The sequence below is a fragment of the Channa argus genome, chromosome 4 (assembly GCF_033026475.1).
Source record: "Channa argus isolate prfri chromosome 4, Channa argus male v1.0, whole genome shotgun sequence".
Classification (NCBI taxonomy): Eukaryota; Metazoa; Chordata; class Actinopteri; order Anabantiformes; family Channidae; genus Channa; species Channa argus.
Genome location: NC_090200.1, coordinates 8,635,795 through 8,650,989, shown reverse-complemented (window position 1 = coordinate 8,650,989; position 15,195 = coordinate 8,635,795). Strand labels below are relative to the sequence as shown.

The following is a 15,195-nucleotide window of genomic DNA, read 5'->3' as shown; positions in this document are numbered from 1 at the left end:
CATAAATTGATAATGGATACAAAGAGATATCATACATACACTGGGAATGTTGTATCATTGGTGCATTATTCTTACTCAAGGAATATTTTTACTTTGAAATAGTTTAAATATTATAAATATGGGAACATTTCATGTCTCTGTTGGAAATTATATTTTAGGTGCAGTATTTATGGTGGCTAATGTAGAGACTAGAGTTGAATAGAGGAATGTAAATGGGGAGTAAAATGGTTGGTCAGTTTTCTAGCGGGAAAGGAAAAAGAAAGAAAGAAAAAGAAAAAGTTTTCCTGAAAATAGAGTTGAGATGATGTCAATAAGACTCAACTGTATAACATTGTTCACCTCTTTCACCTTCACTTCCAACTAATCCAGGTTGCCCTGGGAGCTCAAGTACTCCAACTTTGCCAGGCGGTCCTGGAGGCCCTGGTGGTCCAGGGGGCCCTGCTGGCCCAGGACCATAAAGCTGAATGTAGCCAATAGGAGCAATCATGCAGAAAACATAGAAACAGAGAATCTGCCTCATCTTCTGAATGGGAAATTAAAAATAATATATATTATAATTTACAGCCATACACATTAAATGCAAGCAATTATAATGAATTAATTCCGACAAATTAGAGATACCATGAACAGTTGATAGAATGTGTTTAGCACTTTTTTAACATTTCTGAAAAAGTTTAGGATTATCTATTCAAAGGAATAAGTGAGCATTTAGTAAAATTATTCCCCATTGGTGACAATAATGTGGTAACAATAAGTAAACCGATTAAAAACTTACACTATAGTAAGAAGAGCGATGAGGATGTGCTGCTGCTTTGCTGTGTCTAAATGAAAGTGGTTGAGAAAATAGTTTGAAGCCAGATATTTGAGAGATCCAGTCTAGAGGAAATAAAAAGCAGCTGATTTTTCTTTTTTCTTTTTTCTTTTTTTCTTTTTGGGATATGACACAGAAAGAACTACATCTTCCTCCTTGTCTGAAAACAGATTTCTTTAAAATGTATTTCTATCAAAGACAATACATTTTATTTTGATTGATTAAGATGCACCTTTATTTCCGGACTCTGGGATTTAAAGCAGCCATAGCTGAAGTATTCATGGATTGAGGAACTTATATATTATCCAACCCCCTTTAAAGAGTTTAGTTATTGATGCTTGATCTATTCACAACACAACTCAATCAATATTTAACTGGGAGATTATAATTGCTGGGACTGATTTGGGATAAGCTGATAATTATAGAAGAGAAGACATCTCACTCTGTTAGAAATTTTAAAACTACATGCACAGTTTGACACTGACCAGCAGCTGTGATGATTAGCACTTGATAATCAGCAAAAAGGGAATCTGCTCTGTGAATATTCTCTATGTATTTTAAGTTTTACATAGAACTGTAGAATATAGAATAATTTGTCACATTCACACAATATGACTTTTATTGTTTTATTTTTTATTAAGATGTGGGAATACTGTATGTCTCTGTACAGTGCTGCTTATGCAGTATGTTGAATATTTAGTAGATAATAAATCAATATTAGCACAGTGAGAAAATGCATGTGCGTTACTTTTTCAGGTTAAAGCAGTTATAAAATAATGCACTTGATCAAAAATTAAGGCAAATATTTTATAAGATACACGAAAAGCAAACGATACATGGAAAAATGCAAATCATACGATCGTTCTACATATGACAAATAATGTAAGAACTCAAGTTGCATTCGTGTGTCACTTGCCAAATGCCATTTTCTGACAACATGGTGCAGCCTGTATCCCCGATCAATTTGTGTGGATGCCCATCTCCCCATTTGGTAAAGTTCAGCTGTCGGTGGTTCAGATCGGTCTCAGAATTCCCCTCTCCTTTGTTATTGTTGATACTGATCCAGGCTCTTTTGCAGTCGTCTTCAAAGAACTGAGTCAGTACATTGTTTTCCTCTTCATTCTCAGGCAAAGCCACCTCTAAGCCTTTTTTAGAGCAGAACTCAACAGCCCTCGAAAAAGTTCCTCTTTCCTTGTAGGACACAAAGTATTTCTGAGCAACGTTTCGCACAAAGTCATAGTTTACAGCTGAAAAAGAAAAAAATGCATAAAATCTGCAATAAATTAACCAGTTTCCATGAGCCACAAACATTATCAGTTCAATTCAGAAGATCTGTTTCTGCAAAACTCACTTGTTTTAGAACAATATACATACCAAGCTCTAACTTAGTAGTGAGCATCGTCAGGGATTCAATGGGCCCAATGAAACCTGGATCAAAGATTGTTACCAAAGTTCAGATAAGTTGGAACCAACATATCCAGGAACATAATGTACTGATATGCATCAACAAGCCCCCCCACATGTAAAGAACTTACATGGTTTTCAATTCCATTGCTAATTTACAAGAAAAGACTTCCTGTGCTTTTGCTATGTTCTCTATAAATTCCAGTTGTGCTCATTTGGAACAATACATCCCCACTACAGGACCACTGCGTGATGTTTAGCAAGGGGGAACTATGATTATTATATGATTCTGTTGAAATGTCATTTTCAATATCAATATATTTCAATATCATGCAGCCCCAGTTTCAACAATAATTTGAAATTCGAATGCATTCTCTTTAGTTTTGTTACTCAATAGGAAGGGTTTGGGTTTAGGTTGCACATGCCCACGGGTTCAAGTCCCCAGCCACCAAGGGCTACCTTGGTGCCGGTCCCGAGCCCAGATAAAAATGGGAGAGTTATGGCAGGAAGGGCTTCGGGTATTTAAAAAAAAGAAAAGAAAAGAAAAAACTCAAGCCATATCAACAAGCAGAACACATTCTGCTGTGGCGACCCTCTGAAGGGACAAGCCACAAGCCATTGATCTCGGTCTTCTGTGTAGCTTGGTTGTACAGCTGGGTGCAGTGTGTGTGTCTACACCACTTTGCACAGGAAAATAAAAACACTTCACATTAAATGTATGTATATTTAATAGCCACAGTATATCACCTTGTTTACATCTATCCCTGTTAATAGATTTAGACCCAGGTAATCCAGGAAATCCAGGTGGTCCTCTTTTTCCTCGCATTCCACGTTCCCCTGTTGGTCAGGTCAAGTGACATAAACTGGCATTTCAGTATAAATGAAATGTTTGGTACACATTAGAAGAAAGATAAGTCAAATTTGTACAGACAACTGTGCAAATCCTCAATACCTTGAGGGACAGAAACATTTTGAATTGAAAGTGGAACCGGAGGAAAGGTTATAAAATGTTTAATGTAGTAATATATTAGCGCTTCATTAAAAAATGTTCCTAATTTAAAGTGGTCAGTATTCCAAGCTAATTCTGGTAGAAAGATGGCTATGCTGATATCGGTTCTACCCACCTTTGGCACCAGGTGGCCCAGGTGGACCTGGAGGCCCAGGTGGACCGGGAGGCCCAGGTGGACCGGGAGGCCCAGGTGGACCAGGAGGCCCAGGTGGACCAGAATCTATTCTGTCCCCTGTGGGACCACTAGTACCTTGCAGCTGACTGTAACCAACAGGAATCACCAGGCAGAGGATGCAAAATGTGAAACACATCCTTCCCAACGCAGGACAAAAAATGTAGATAAAATGTCAGAAGTATGTTTTATCAATTAATTAACAATTAATTCAAAGGGTAGGACATTGTATCAAAACAGTTAGCTTTACAATTGTATTTCTGAAAATTATTCCTAGTCAGTAATGTAAATGAAGTATCAAATAGTACCAAAGAACAAAATAAACTCACCTGATACTGAATGTGCTGCTTCTTTGCTGCTTCCAAACAAAATGAACCATGAGAAAATGAAGTTTGGCACTTTTATAAACGGTTTCTCCTAACTGTATAAGGAAAGGACTACTATTAAAAGGTTTGAACTGCAGTACATTCCGGATATTAACGAGGTCTTCAGACTCAGACTGCCACCTTTTGTTTGGCCGAGCATTTATTGCAGTGTGTGACAGTTAGTGTAGAAAGACAGGAAATGTGAGGACGGAGTGGAGATTTCTGACATTCAATTCCCTTATCTAGAAACCAAACAACCATTTTTACCATTTTGAATTCCGAATAGTCATAAAAATAAAATGATAAATGGTTGGGGGGAAGGGGGCAAAAAAGAAAATCTCCTTTCAAAGGATAATTTGCCTGTACAAAATTCAGATGCGACAAAATATATGAAAAAACCTTAAATATAGAAAATAATTAAATATTTATTTTTATTTCTAATGATAGTAAATTATTTAAGCTTCATATTTTTTGACTTCTACTTGTGCTGAAGTTCTACAGTGGGGAACCTTTTTATAGCACGTTCTCGTTCTGGTAGGGGTTGACCATTCAGTTATTTGAGCCTTGCCCTGACCTGTTACATCCTGTTCCCTATTTCCAGCTGTTTCTTGAAATCACTTCCAGAGAGAGATTAAACACAGTTTCAGTTTAAACACTATAATTTGTGGAAAATTTGAACAATCATGCACATTCCATTACAGTTCATTTTTGCCTAAACAATTCTTATCTTATCAAATTAAACTCATTCATATTTCTCTAAAAGTTTTAAGTGTTACACCTAATGACATAGTCTTATTCTTCGAATGTAACTATACCCCATACTGAACAAAATAATGGTAATGAGTAAAATGATGGAAGCCAGGACTGTGGCCCAGATGTTTAGGCAGCGAGCAGTTGAGCCATAGCGTCGGGCACCGTTCATATCTCCTGCCACCTTCCGGTCTCTGGCCTGAAAAGACCAAAGAATATTCATTATAAAAGTGGATTTATCAGGGTTTCTGCAGGTCTGTAAAAAGTCGAGCTTTGAATAATCACAATTTTAAAAGTCATTTTTTTAAAGGTATTAAGGATTAGTCTCATGTAGTTTAGTTTATGGGTGTTTTGGTGACGGAAACCTTTAGTTTGTAAATACAAGACACTTCTGGTTGACTGGTTTATTAGTGTAGTTCTTACTCTCATCAATTTGTATTTATTGCATTAACAAATCTACTAAGCAAAACTAACTTTGAATCTGGAACAACTAAAAAACTCTGGTGTGCTGTTGTGTTTGATAAAATGTAGTGTGTCTCCCATGAATGGTTGTTTCTATTACTGTCATCTACCAAATACTGCTTGGTTGAAGCCTTTTGCAAACAAGAAATTCAAAGCCCACTGCCCCATGTGCAGGAAAATACTAAAATTAGGATTTTGGGGGTATGGAGACTCATGGGACGAGTCGTGGCAGAAATAAGAACACACAATTGTCACAATCAAACATTATGAATGGCACCCACTAACTTCTCTGGACAGTGATTGGATCAATACACACATTAGAAGCTGAGGTGGACTACTGTAACCCATTGTACTATCAAAGTATGAAGAACATGAAGAACAACAGGCTACATGTGTCCACGTGTGTTTAAAAGGGTAATGACAAAAGACCTGATTGATGAAATTCTTAAGCAGTTCAAAGTAATAAATGTAAACGCACCTTGATGGAATAGATGAAAGCAGCCAGTCCAAGGCAGAAGATGTTGGCGTAGACAAACGAGAAGAGGGACCATATGGTGTGGTCTTTCACGGGCTCAGTGCTGATGGTAACTACAACGGTTGCTTCAGGCTCTCCAGAGAATTTTTCATATTTTCCTGTTTCCAGTGGAACAGGCCCAACTGTGTGATCTGCGGGATTCATCGTTCTCGGCACAAGTGTAGTTCAGAGTAGTTGGTGCAGGAATGTGTGAAAGAACTTGTTGGTGTCACTATATGTGTTGATTTCCTTTTTTTTTTTTAAATCAAGAGTTTAGCAATCTAGTGTTAGCACATGTTTTCTGTGGGGAGGTTCTGTTTTTTTTGTTTTTTTTTTATCTTTTATTGTACATCAATATCAAAAGGGGTAAAACAATAAAACACTTTTGCTGGCTGTTGTGTTTGGCAAAGGACTTCTAGTATAAAAGTCCCGAAAAGATTCAGTTTGATCTGCTGTACACTGTGGACTTAAGAGGTCTTCAAACAGTAAACTTGTGTTTGGGCAAGCATTTTATTGCAGTGTTCAGCAGTTAGTTGGTGTAGAACAACAGGAAACGTGAGGAAAGAGTGGAGATTTTACAAAACGGGTGTAGCCTTACTAATGAGGGAGTATTCTGTTCAGCTGCTATTTGATTTGACCTTGAAACGAAATTATAATCAGTACATTTTAACTTGGTGAAAATGTAAAAATGTATTGCCACAAAGCAGAAACTCAAATAGGTTTCCCTCAAAATAAACAAAAGACCTTTTAGAGATTCATAAAGAGGATAAAGAAAATAAAATGTAGTTTATTGTCAAATGAAATTGTCTTCTATAAAACTGCTTAGATACAGGCTTCAAAGGTAAACTGGATTGAAGGCAGACTGCTTTTAAGGATGTATGGAGTTTCATTAGACGTCTGTTACACAAATAAAAAGTTTGGATAAGTTGAAGAGATGATTGTAGGTGCCTACAAAAGTACAGGTAACTCCAACAATATTTGGAATCTACCATCTGTGTCTGTTAATAGCCTCTTACCTTCACAGCTGTGATCGTATTGATTTTTTTTTTTTCCATCCTTAAATCTCTAACTTTTTTCTGTTTAAACCTTCAAAATCTCGCAGACAAACTGCAGAGAGGTAGGACACATTTACTATTACTACTGAATTTAATTCTAAACAATCACTGGGAAAGAAATTTTTTTTTTTATGACACATTATTAGTTTTAGCTTCAGAATCTTCGTATTAAGTTAAATAAATAAATTGAACAATGAGCATAAAGCAAACACACATTTCACCAAACCACAACAGATGGCAACTCGAGTACTACTTGAAATTGATTGTATTGTTAAAACTGTTGCTCTTGTACTGTTGCTCATATGACTGAAGGCTTTACAACCACAACAACGAGAACAATAACAATCATAAGAAATAAGATGGAAGCCAGGACTGTGGCCCAGATGTTTAGGCAGCAGGCAGTTGAGCCATAGCACCAAGAACCATCCAGTTTCTGGCCTGGAAAGAACAAAGCATATTCATTTTATTGGTTAAGTCATAGTCATCCCCAACTTCACGAGATTTAAAACTGCCAACGTTGAGCATAAACTCAATTTTTCCCAATTTTCTGAAAGAGCTGTAGGATTATTTGTTTCAAACATTATTGCTTTCTCCTCTTTTCATCTCAGCCATGAAAGGAGTGAGGCAAGGTTCAGGTTCTTTCAATAACCTACTTTATTTACCTATTTACCTAACCTACTTTATTTGACTATTTTTATTATCCTGTCTTATATAAGATAATAATATATTATATAAGATAATAATATAATATGGCCTTAAATTTAATAACTGGATGTGATTGTCTTGTTTTTATATACCTGTGAAATTTGTGGAGGCTATTGATTTCTAAAGTGCATAAGGGGGCAGAGGAGGGGTTGAGCAGAGCTCAATTAGGGGCTGTAAATAAGTCTGCATCCCATTAAATTAATGAGAAGGCTGCAAGCACAAAGGTCTGTACTGAGTGGGTCCTATAGCATTTGAGGCCCTGATTAAACTCAACATAGGATTGAAAATTCAAAAACGATTTTGTAGGTTGAGAAAACCGAGCGCACATTAGTTCTGCAGCTTTTGCACAGCTGCAGTTGGGGTTAAACAGCTGGCTGACAGTTGGCTTCTGTGCTTGATGTTTGTGGGTGAGAAATACACTCTGCAGGGAATGTTCTGTCCTGCTGGGGGGAAGAAACTCTTTTTCTTTTTCTTTTCTTCTTGATTCATTTATGTCAAATTGGATTATATTTCAACAAATATACACATAAATTGATAATGGATACAAAGAGATATCATACATACACTGGGAATGTTGTATCATTGGTGCATTATTCTTACTCAAGGAATATTTTTACTTTGAAATAGTTTAAATATTATAAATATGGGAACATTTCATGTCTCTGTTGGAAATTATATTTTAGGTGCAGTATTTATGGTGGCTAATGTAGAGACTAGAGTTGAATAGAGGAATGTAAATGGGGAGTAAAATGGTTGGTCAGTTTTCTAGCGGGAAAGGAAAAAGAAAGAAAGAAAAAGAAAAAGTTTTCCTGAAAATAGAGTTGAGATGATGTCAATAAGACTCAACTGTATAACATTGTTCACCTCTTTCACCTTCACTTCCAACTAATCCAGGTTGCCCTGGGAGCTCAAGTACTCCAACTTTGCCAGGCGGTCCTGGAGGCCCTGGTGGTCCAGGGGGCCCTGCTGGCCCAGGACCATAAAGCTGAATGTAGCCAATAGGAGCAATCATGCAGAAAACATAGAAACAGAGAATCTGCCTCATCTTCTGAATGGGAAATTAAAAATAATATATATTATAATTTACAGCCATACACATTAAATGCAAGCAATTATAATGAATTAATTCCGACAAATTAGAGATACCATGAACAGTTGATAGAATGTGTTTAGCACTTTTTTAACATTTCTGAAAAAGTTTAGGATTATCTATTCAAAGGAATAAGTGAGCATTTAGTAAAATTATTCCCCATTGGTGACAATAATGTGGTAACAATAAGTAAACCGATTAAAAACTTACACTATAGTAAGAAGAGCGATGAGGATGTGCTGCTGCTTTGCTGTGTCTAAATGAAAGTGGTTGAGAAAATAGTTTGAAGCCAGATATTTGAGAGATCCAGTCTAGAGGAAATAAAAAGCAGCTGATTTTTCTTTTTTCTTTTTTCTTTTTTTCTTTTTGGGATATGACACAGAAAGAACTACATCTTCCTCCTTGTCTGAAAACAGATTTCTTTAAAATGTATTTCTATCAAAGACAATACATTTTATTTTGATTGATTAAGATGCACCTTTATTTCCGGACTCTGGGATTTAAAGCAGCCATAGCTGAAGTATTCATGGATTGAGGAACTTATATATTATCCAACCCCCTTTAAAGAGTTTAGTTATTGATGCTTGATCTATTCACAACACAACTCAATCAATATTTAACTGGGAGATTATAATTGCTGGGACTGATTTGGGATAAGCTGATAATTATAGAAGAGAAGACATCTCACTCTGTTAGAAATTTTAAAACTACATGCACAGTTTGACACTGACCAGCAGCTGTGATGATTAGCACTTGATAATCAGCAAAAAGGGAATCTGCTCTGTGAATATTCTCTATGTATTTTAAGTTTTACATAGAACTGTAGAATATAGAATAATTTGTCACATTCACACAATATGACTTTTATTGTTTTATTTTTTATTAAGATGTGGGAATACTGTATGTCTCTGTACAGTGCTGCTGATGCAGTATGTTGAATATTTAGTAGATAATAAATCAATATTAGCACAGTGAGAAAATGCATGTGGGTTACTTTTTCAGGTTAAAGCAGTTATAAAATAATGCACTTGATCAAAAATTAAGGCAAATATTTTATAAGATACACGAAAAGCAAACGATACATGGAAAAATGCAAATCATACGATCGTTCTACATATGACAAATAATGTAAGAACTCAAGTTGCATTCGTGTGTCACTTGCCAAATGCCATTTTCTGACAACATGGTGCAGCCTGTATCCCCGATCAATTTGTGTGGATGCCCATCTCCCCATTTGGTAAAGTTCAGTTGTCGGTGGTTCAGATCGGTCTCAGAATTCCCCTCTCCTTTGTTATTGTTGATACTGATCCAGGCTCTTTTGCAGTCGTCTTCAAAGAACTGAGTCAGTACATTGTTTTCCTCTTCATTCTCAGGCAAAGCCACCTCTAAGCCTTTTTTAGAGCAGAACTCAACAGCCCTCGAAAAAGTTCCTCTTTCCTTGTAGGACACAAAGTATTTCTGAGCAACGTTTCGCACAAAGTCATAGTTTACAGCTGAAAAAGAAAAAAATGCATAAAATCTGCAATAAATTAACCAGTTTCCATGAGCCACAAACATTATCAGTTCAATTCAGAAGATCTGTTTCTGCAAAACTCACTTGTTTTAGAACAATATACATACCAAGCTCTAACTTAGTAGTGAGCATCGTCAGGGATTCAATGGGCCCAATGAAACCTGGATCAAAGATTGTTACCAAAGTTCAGATAAGTTGGAACCAACATATCCAGGAACATAATGTACTGATATGCATCAACAAGCCCCCCCACATGTAAAGAACTTACATGGTTTTCAATTCCATTGCTAATTTACAAGAAAAGACTTCCTGTGCTTTTGCTATGTTCTCTATAAATTCCAGTTGTGCTCATTTGGAACAATACATCCCCACTACAGGACCACTGCGTGATGTTTAGCAAGGGGGAACTATGATTATTATATGATTCTGTTGAAATGTCATTTTCAATATCAATATATTTCAATATCATGCAGCCCCAGTTTCAACAATAATTTGAAATTCGAATGCATTCTCTTTAGTTTTGTTACTCAATAGGAAGGGTTTGGGTTTAGGTTGCACATGCCCACGGGTTCAAGTCCCCAGCCACCAAGGGCTACCTTGGTGCCGGTCCCGAGCCCAGATAAAAATGGGAGAGTTATGGCAGGAAGGGCTTCGGGTATTTAAAAAAAAGAAAAGAAAAGAAAAAACTCAAGCCATATCAACAAGCAGAACACATTCTGCTGTGGCGACCCTCTGAAGGGACAAGCCACAAGCCATTGATCTCGGTCTTCTGTGTAGCTTGGTTGTACAGCTGGGTGCAGTGTGTGTGTCTACACCACTTTGCACAGGAAAATAAAAACACTTCACATTAAATGTATGTATATTTAATAGCCACAGTATATCACCTTGTTTACATCTATCCCTGTTAATAGATTTAGACCCAGGTAATCCAGGAAATCCAGGTGGTCCTCTTTTTCCTCGCATTCCACGTTCCCCTGTTGGTCAGGTCAAGTGACATAAACTGGCATTTCAGTATAAATGAAATGTTTGGTACACATTAGAAGAAAGATAAGTCAAATTTGTACAGACAACTGTACAAATCCTCAATACTTTGAGGGACAAAAACATTTTGAATTGAAAGTGGAACCGGAGGAAAGGTTATAAAATGTTTAATGTAGTAATATATTAGCGCTTCATTAAAAAATGTTCCTAATTTAAAGTGGTCAGTATTCCAAGCTAATTCTGGTAGAAAGATGGCTATGCTGATATCGGTTCTACCCACCTTTGGCACCAGGTGGCCCAGGTGGACCTGGAGGCCCATTCGGCCCTGGAGGCCCAGGTGGACCGGGAGGCCCAGGTAGACCAGGAGGCCCAGGTGGACCAGAATCTATTCTGTCCCCTGTAGGACCACTAGTACCTTGCAGCTGACTGTAACCAACAGGAATCACCAGGCAGAGGATGCAAAATGTGAAACACATCCTTCCCAATGCAGGACAAAAAATGTAGATAAAATGTCAGAAGTATGTTTTATCAATTAATTAACAATTAATTCAAAGGGTAGGACATTGTATCAAAACAGTTAGCTTTACAATTGTATTTCTGAAAATTATTCCTAGTTAGTAATGTAAATGAAGTATCGAATAGTACCAAAGAACAAAATAAACTCACCTGATACTGAATTTGCTGCTTCTTTGCTGCTTCCAAACAAAATGGCTCAGAAAACTGCCCTCCAGTTCAGAGAAAATGAAATGCAGGTGAAAGCTCTTTCTATGGAATATGACACAGAAGAGTAAAAAAAAAAAACTGTGCTTGCCTCCAGTCTGAGAGCCTTTAGATTCCATAACACTGAGAATCCAATGTTGGAAAGAAGACTTGGATTCCATAACACTGAGAATCCAAAGGCCTTTGACAACATGTTGAAATCATTATTTTTTGGGAGAAACAACAGATTTCAGGCTCATGTGAATTCAAAGTTGAATGACATGTTGGTGAGATAGCCTCTTACTATAATTTTAGTCTGCTTTTGATAATTATTTATACATCCCTTGCTGAAAAAGGATGACAAACTGGAATGTTTCAGTTTAAGAAATGTCCATTCAGTTGGCCAAATACCTAATTCATGTATTTTCAATAGTCTACCATTTTGTAAACCAAAAAAGTCAGACACATATAATAAATTGCTTTTATTTGTAATGATTTTCTCAGTTCTCCTTGTGCTACAGCAGTTACTTAAAGCACCTTTTAATTCTGGCAGGGGTTGGCAATTTAATTGTTGGGGGTGGGCGGTGCCACCAATGGCCCTTGCCCCTGCTACATCCTGCTCCCCATTTTCAGCTTGCATGAGGAAATTATTTTGCTTGAAAAGGGAGAGGGAAATATAATTTCAAGTTAAACACTATAATTTGTGGAAACCGTGCACAATCTGGCACATGTTCAATTGCAGTATTTATTTACTTAGAAATATTCAGATGAAAAAATGCTGTACAGTTTTATTGACACTGATAACATATTTTCAAAACAGTTGCACAGACACAGGTCTTACAGTGAGAAAATCGGACATAAATGTAGCATCTTATTAAAAACTAGAATTGGAACAGTATTCGGACTGATGACGTTTCACAAGTCCTCGATATGCAAGTACAGAGAAGCACAGGGCGTTTTGCAACTCTCAAGACTTGGAAATCCGGACTTGGTGTACTGATTATTGTGAAAACCATTCTTTACTCAAGTGAGGAGAATTTTACCCCAGGAAGGTGCAGACGCAAGAGCAAACGATTACAGACAGAACAGATTAAGAAAACTTATCACAGGCTTATCACAACTTCAACTAAACAATAAAGGAGAAAATGAACCATGGGAAAATGAAGTTTGGCACTTTTATAAACGGTTTCTCCTAACTGTATAAGGAAAGGACTACTATTAAAAGGTTTGAACTGCAGTACATTCTGGACATAAAAGAGGTCTTAATACTCAGACTGCCACCTTTTCTTTGGCCGAGCATTTATTGCAGTGTGTGACAGTTAGTGTAGAAAGACAGGAAATGTGAGGACGGAGTGGAGATTTCTGACATTCAATTCCCTTATCTAGAAACCAAACAACCATTTTTACCATTTTGAATTCCGAATAGTCATAAAAATAAAATGATAAATGGTTGGGGGGAAGGGGGCAAAAAAGAAAATCTCCTTTCAAAGGATAATTTGCCTGTACAAAATTCAGATGCGACAAAATATATGAAAAAACCTTAAATATAGAAAATAATTAAATATTTATTTTTATTTCTAATGATAGTAAATTATTTAAGCTTCATATTTTTTGACTTCTACTTGTGCTGAAGTTCTACAGTGGGGAACCTTTTTATAGCACGTTCTCGTTCTGGTAGGGGTTGACCATTCAGTTATTTGAGCCTTGCCCTGACCTGTTACATCCTGTTCCCTATTTCCAGCTGTGTCTTGAAATCACTTCCAGAGAGAGATTAAACACAGTTTCAGTTTAAACACTATAATTTGTGGAAAATTTGAACAATCATGCACATTCCATTACAGTTCATTTTTGCCTAAACAATTCTTATCTTATCAAATTAAACTCATTCATATTTCTCTAAAAGTTTTAATTGTTACCACTAATAAAAGATGTGTCTTTTTTTGTTCAGTATCTAAAGTAAGTAACACTAAGCCACAGTAGCTGCTGACTCGAGCACAATTTGAATTTAGTTTTGTTTCAGAGCCGACTTCGAGCGAAAATATGCCCCATACTGAACAAAATAATGGTAATGAGTAAAATGATGGAAGCCAGGACTGTGGCCCAGATGTTTAGGCAGCGAGCAGTTGAGCCATAGCGTCGGGCACCGTTCATATCTCCAGCCACCTTCCGGTCTCTGGCCTGAAAAGACCAAATAATATTCATTATAAAAGTGGATTTATCAGGGTTTCTGCAGGTCTGTAAAAAGTCCATCTTTGAATAATTACAATTTTAAAAGTCATTTTTTTAAAGGTATTAAGGATTAGTCTCATGTAGTTTAGTTTATGGGTGTTTTGGTGACGGAAACCTTTAGTTTGTAAATACAAGACACTTCTGGTTGACTGGTTTATTAGTGTAGTTCTTACTCTCATCAATTTGTATTTATTGCATTAACAAATCTACTAAGCAAAACTAACTTTGAATCTGGAACAACTAAAAAACTCTGGTGTGCTGTTGTGTTTGATAAAATGTAGTGTGTCTCCCATGAATGGTTGTTTCTATTACTGTCATCTACCAAATACTGCTTGGTTGAAGCCTTTTGCAAACAAGAAATTCAAAGCCCACTGCCCCATGTGCAGGAAAATACTAAAATTAGGATTTTGGGGGTATGGAGACTCATGGGACGAGTCGTGGCAGAAATAAGAACACACAATTGTCACAATTAAACATTATGAATGGCACCCACTAACTTCTCTGGACAGTGATTGGATCAATACACACATTAGAAGCTGAGGTGGACTACTGTAACCCATTGTACTGTCAAAGTATGAAGAACATGAAGAACAACACCTGAAGACCTGATTGATGAAATTCTTAAGCAGTTCAAAGTAATAAATGTAAACGCACCTTGATGGAATAGATGAAAGCAGCCAGTCCAAGGCAGAAGATGTTGGCGTAGACAAACGAGAAGAGGGACCATATGGTGTGGTCTTTCACGGGCTCAGTGCTGATGGTAACTACAACGGTTGCTTCAGGCTCTCCAGAGAATTTTTCATATTTTCCTGTTTCCAGTGGAACAGGCCCAACTGTGTGATCTGCGGGATTCATCGTTCTCGGCACAAGTGTAGTTCAAAATAGTTGGTGCAGGAATGTGTGAAAGAACTTGTTGGTGTCACTATATGTGTTGATTTCCCTTTTTTTTAAAATCAACAGCAATCTAGGGTTAGCACATGTTTTCTGTGGGGAGGTTCTGTTTTTTTTTTTTTTATCTTTTATTGTACATCATTATCAAAAGGGGTAAAACAATAAAACACTTTTGCTGGCTGTTGTGTTTGGCAAAGGACTTCTAGTATAAAAGTCCCGAAAAGATTCAGTTTGATCTGCTGTACACTGTGGACTTAAGAGGTCTTCAAACAGTAAACTTGTGTTTGGGCAAGCATTTTATTGCAGTGTTCAGCAGTTAGTTGGTGTAGAACAACAGGAAACGTGAGGAAAGAGTGGAGATTTTACCAAACGGGTGTAGCCTTACTAATGAGGGAGTATTCTGTTGAGCTGCTATTTGATTTGACCTTGAAACGAAATTATAATCAGTACATTTTAACTTGGTGAAAATGTAAAAATGTATTGCCACAAAGCAGAAACTCAAATAGGTTTCCCTCAAAATAAACAAAAGACCTTTTAGAGATTTA

The 15,195-nt window shown here is 36.8% G+C and overlaps 3 protein-coding genes across 8 annotated transcripts; all 3 read right to left on the bottom strand.

Moving 5' to 3' along the window:
• Window positions 1-1,597: 1,597 nt before the first annotated feature.
• LOC137125924 (cuticle collagen 1-like) lies at window positions 1,598-13,549 on the bottom strand. Of its 6 annotated transcripts, none has more exons than XR_010914239.1 (7): window positions 11,498-13,549; window positions 11,112-11,308; window positions 10,735-10,824; window positions 9,958-10,011; window positions 8,112-9,830; window positions 5,452-6,980; window positions 4,363-4,710 (listed from the first exon to the last, which is right to left on the bottom strand). XR_010914239.1 is itself a non-coding variant. In XM_067502167.1 (6 exons), the coding sequence occupies exons 2-6, from the start codon at window positions 3,773-3,775 to the stop codon at window positions 1,676-1,678; spliced, it is 774 nt and encodes a 257-aa protein (XP_067358268.1). In that variant the 5' UTR covers window positions 3,776-4,710; window positions 5,452-5,738; the 3' UTR covers window positions 1,598-1,675. The 6 variants fall into 6 exon arrangements, 2 of the variants coding, with proteins under 2 accessions (XP_067358268.1, XP_067358269.1); XR_010914238.1 differs by having other exon boundaries at window positions 5,452-8,295; window positions 8,548-9,830; XM_067502167.1 differs by lacking the exons at window positions 8,112-9,830; window positions 9,958-10,011; window positions 10,735-10,824; window positions 11,112-11,308; window positions 11,498-13,549 and adding exons at window positions 1,598-2,058; window positions 2,186-2,239; window positions 2,963-3,052; window positions 3,340-3,536 and having other exon boundaries at window positions 3,726-4,710; window positions 5,452-5,738.
• LOC137125137 (dispanin subfamily A member 2b-like) lies at window positions 4,339-5,652 on the bottom strand. The gene is made up of 3 exons (XM_067500131.1): window positions 5,452-5,652; window positions 4,577-4,710; window positions 4,339-4,378 (listed from the first exon to the last, which is right to left on the bottom strand). The coding sequence occupies exons 1-3, from the start codon at window positions 5,650-5,652 to the stop codon at window positions 4,339-4,341; spliced, it is 375 nt and encodes a 124-aa protein (XP_067356232.1).
• Window positions 13,547-14,614, bottom strand: LOC137125136 (dispanin subfamily A member 2b-like). The gene is made up of 2 exons (XM_067500130.1): window positions 14,414-14,614; window positions 13,547-13,708 (listed from the first exon to the last, which is right to left on the bottom strand). Exons 1-2 carry the CDS (start codon window positions 14,612-14,614, stop codon window positions 13,547-13,549), a joined length of 363 nt encoding a protein of 120 aa, XP_067356231.1.
• Window positions 14,615-15,195: the final 581 nt, after the last annotated feature.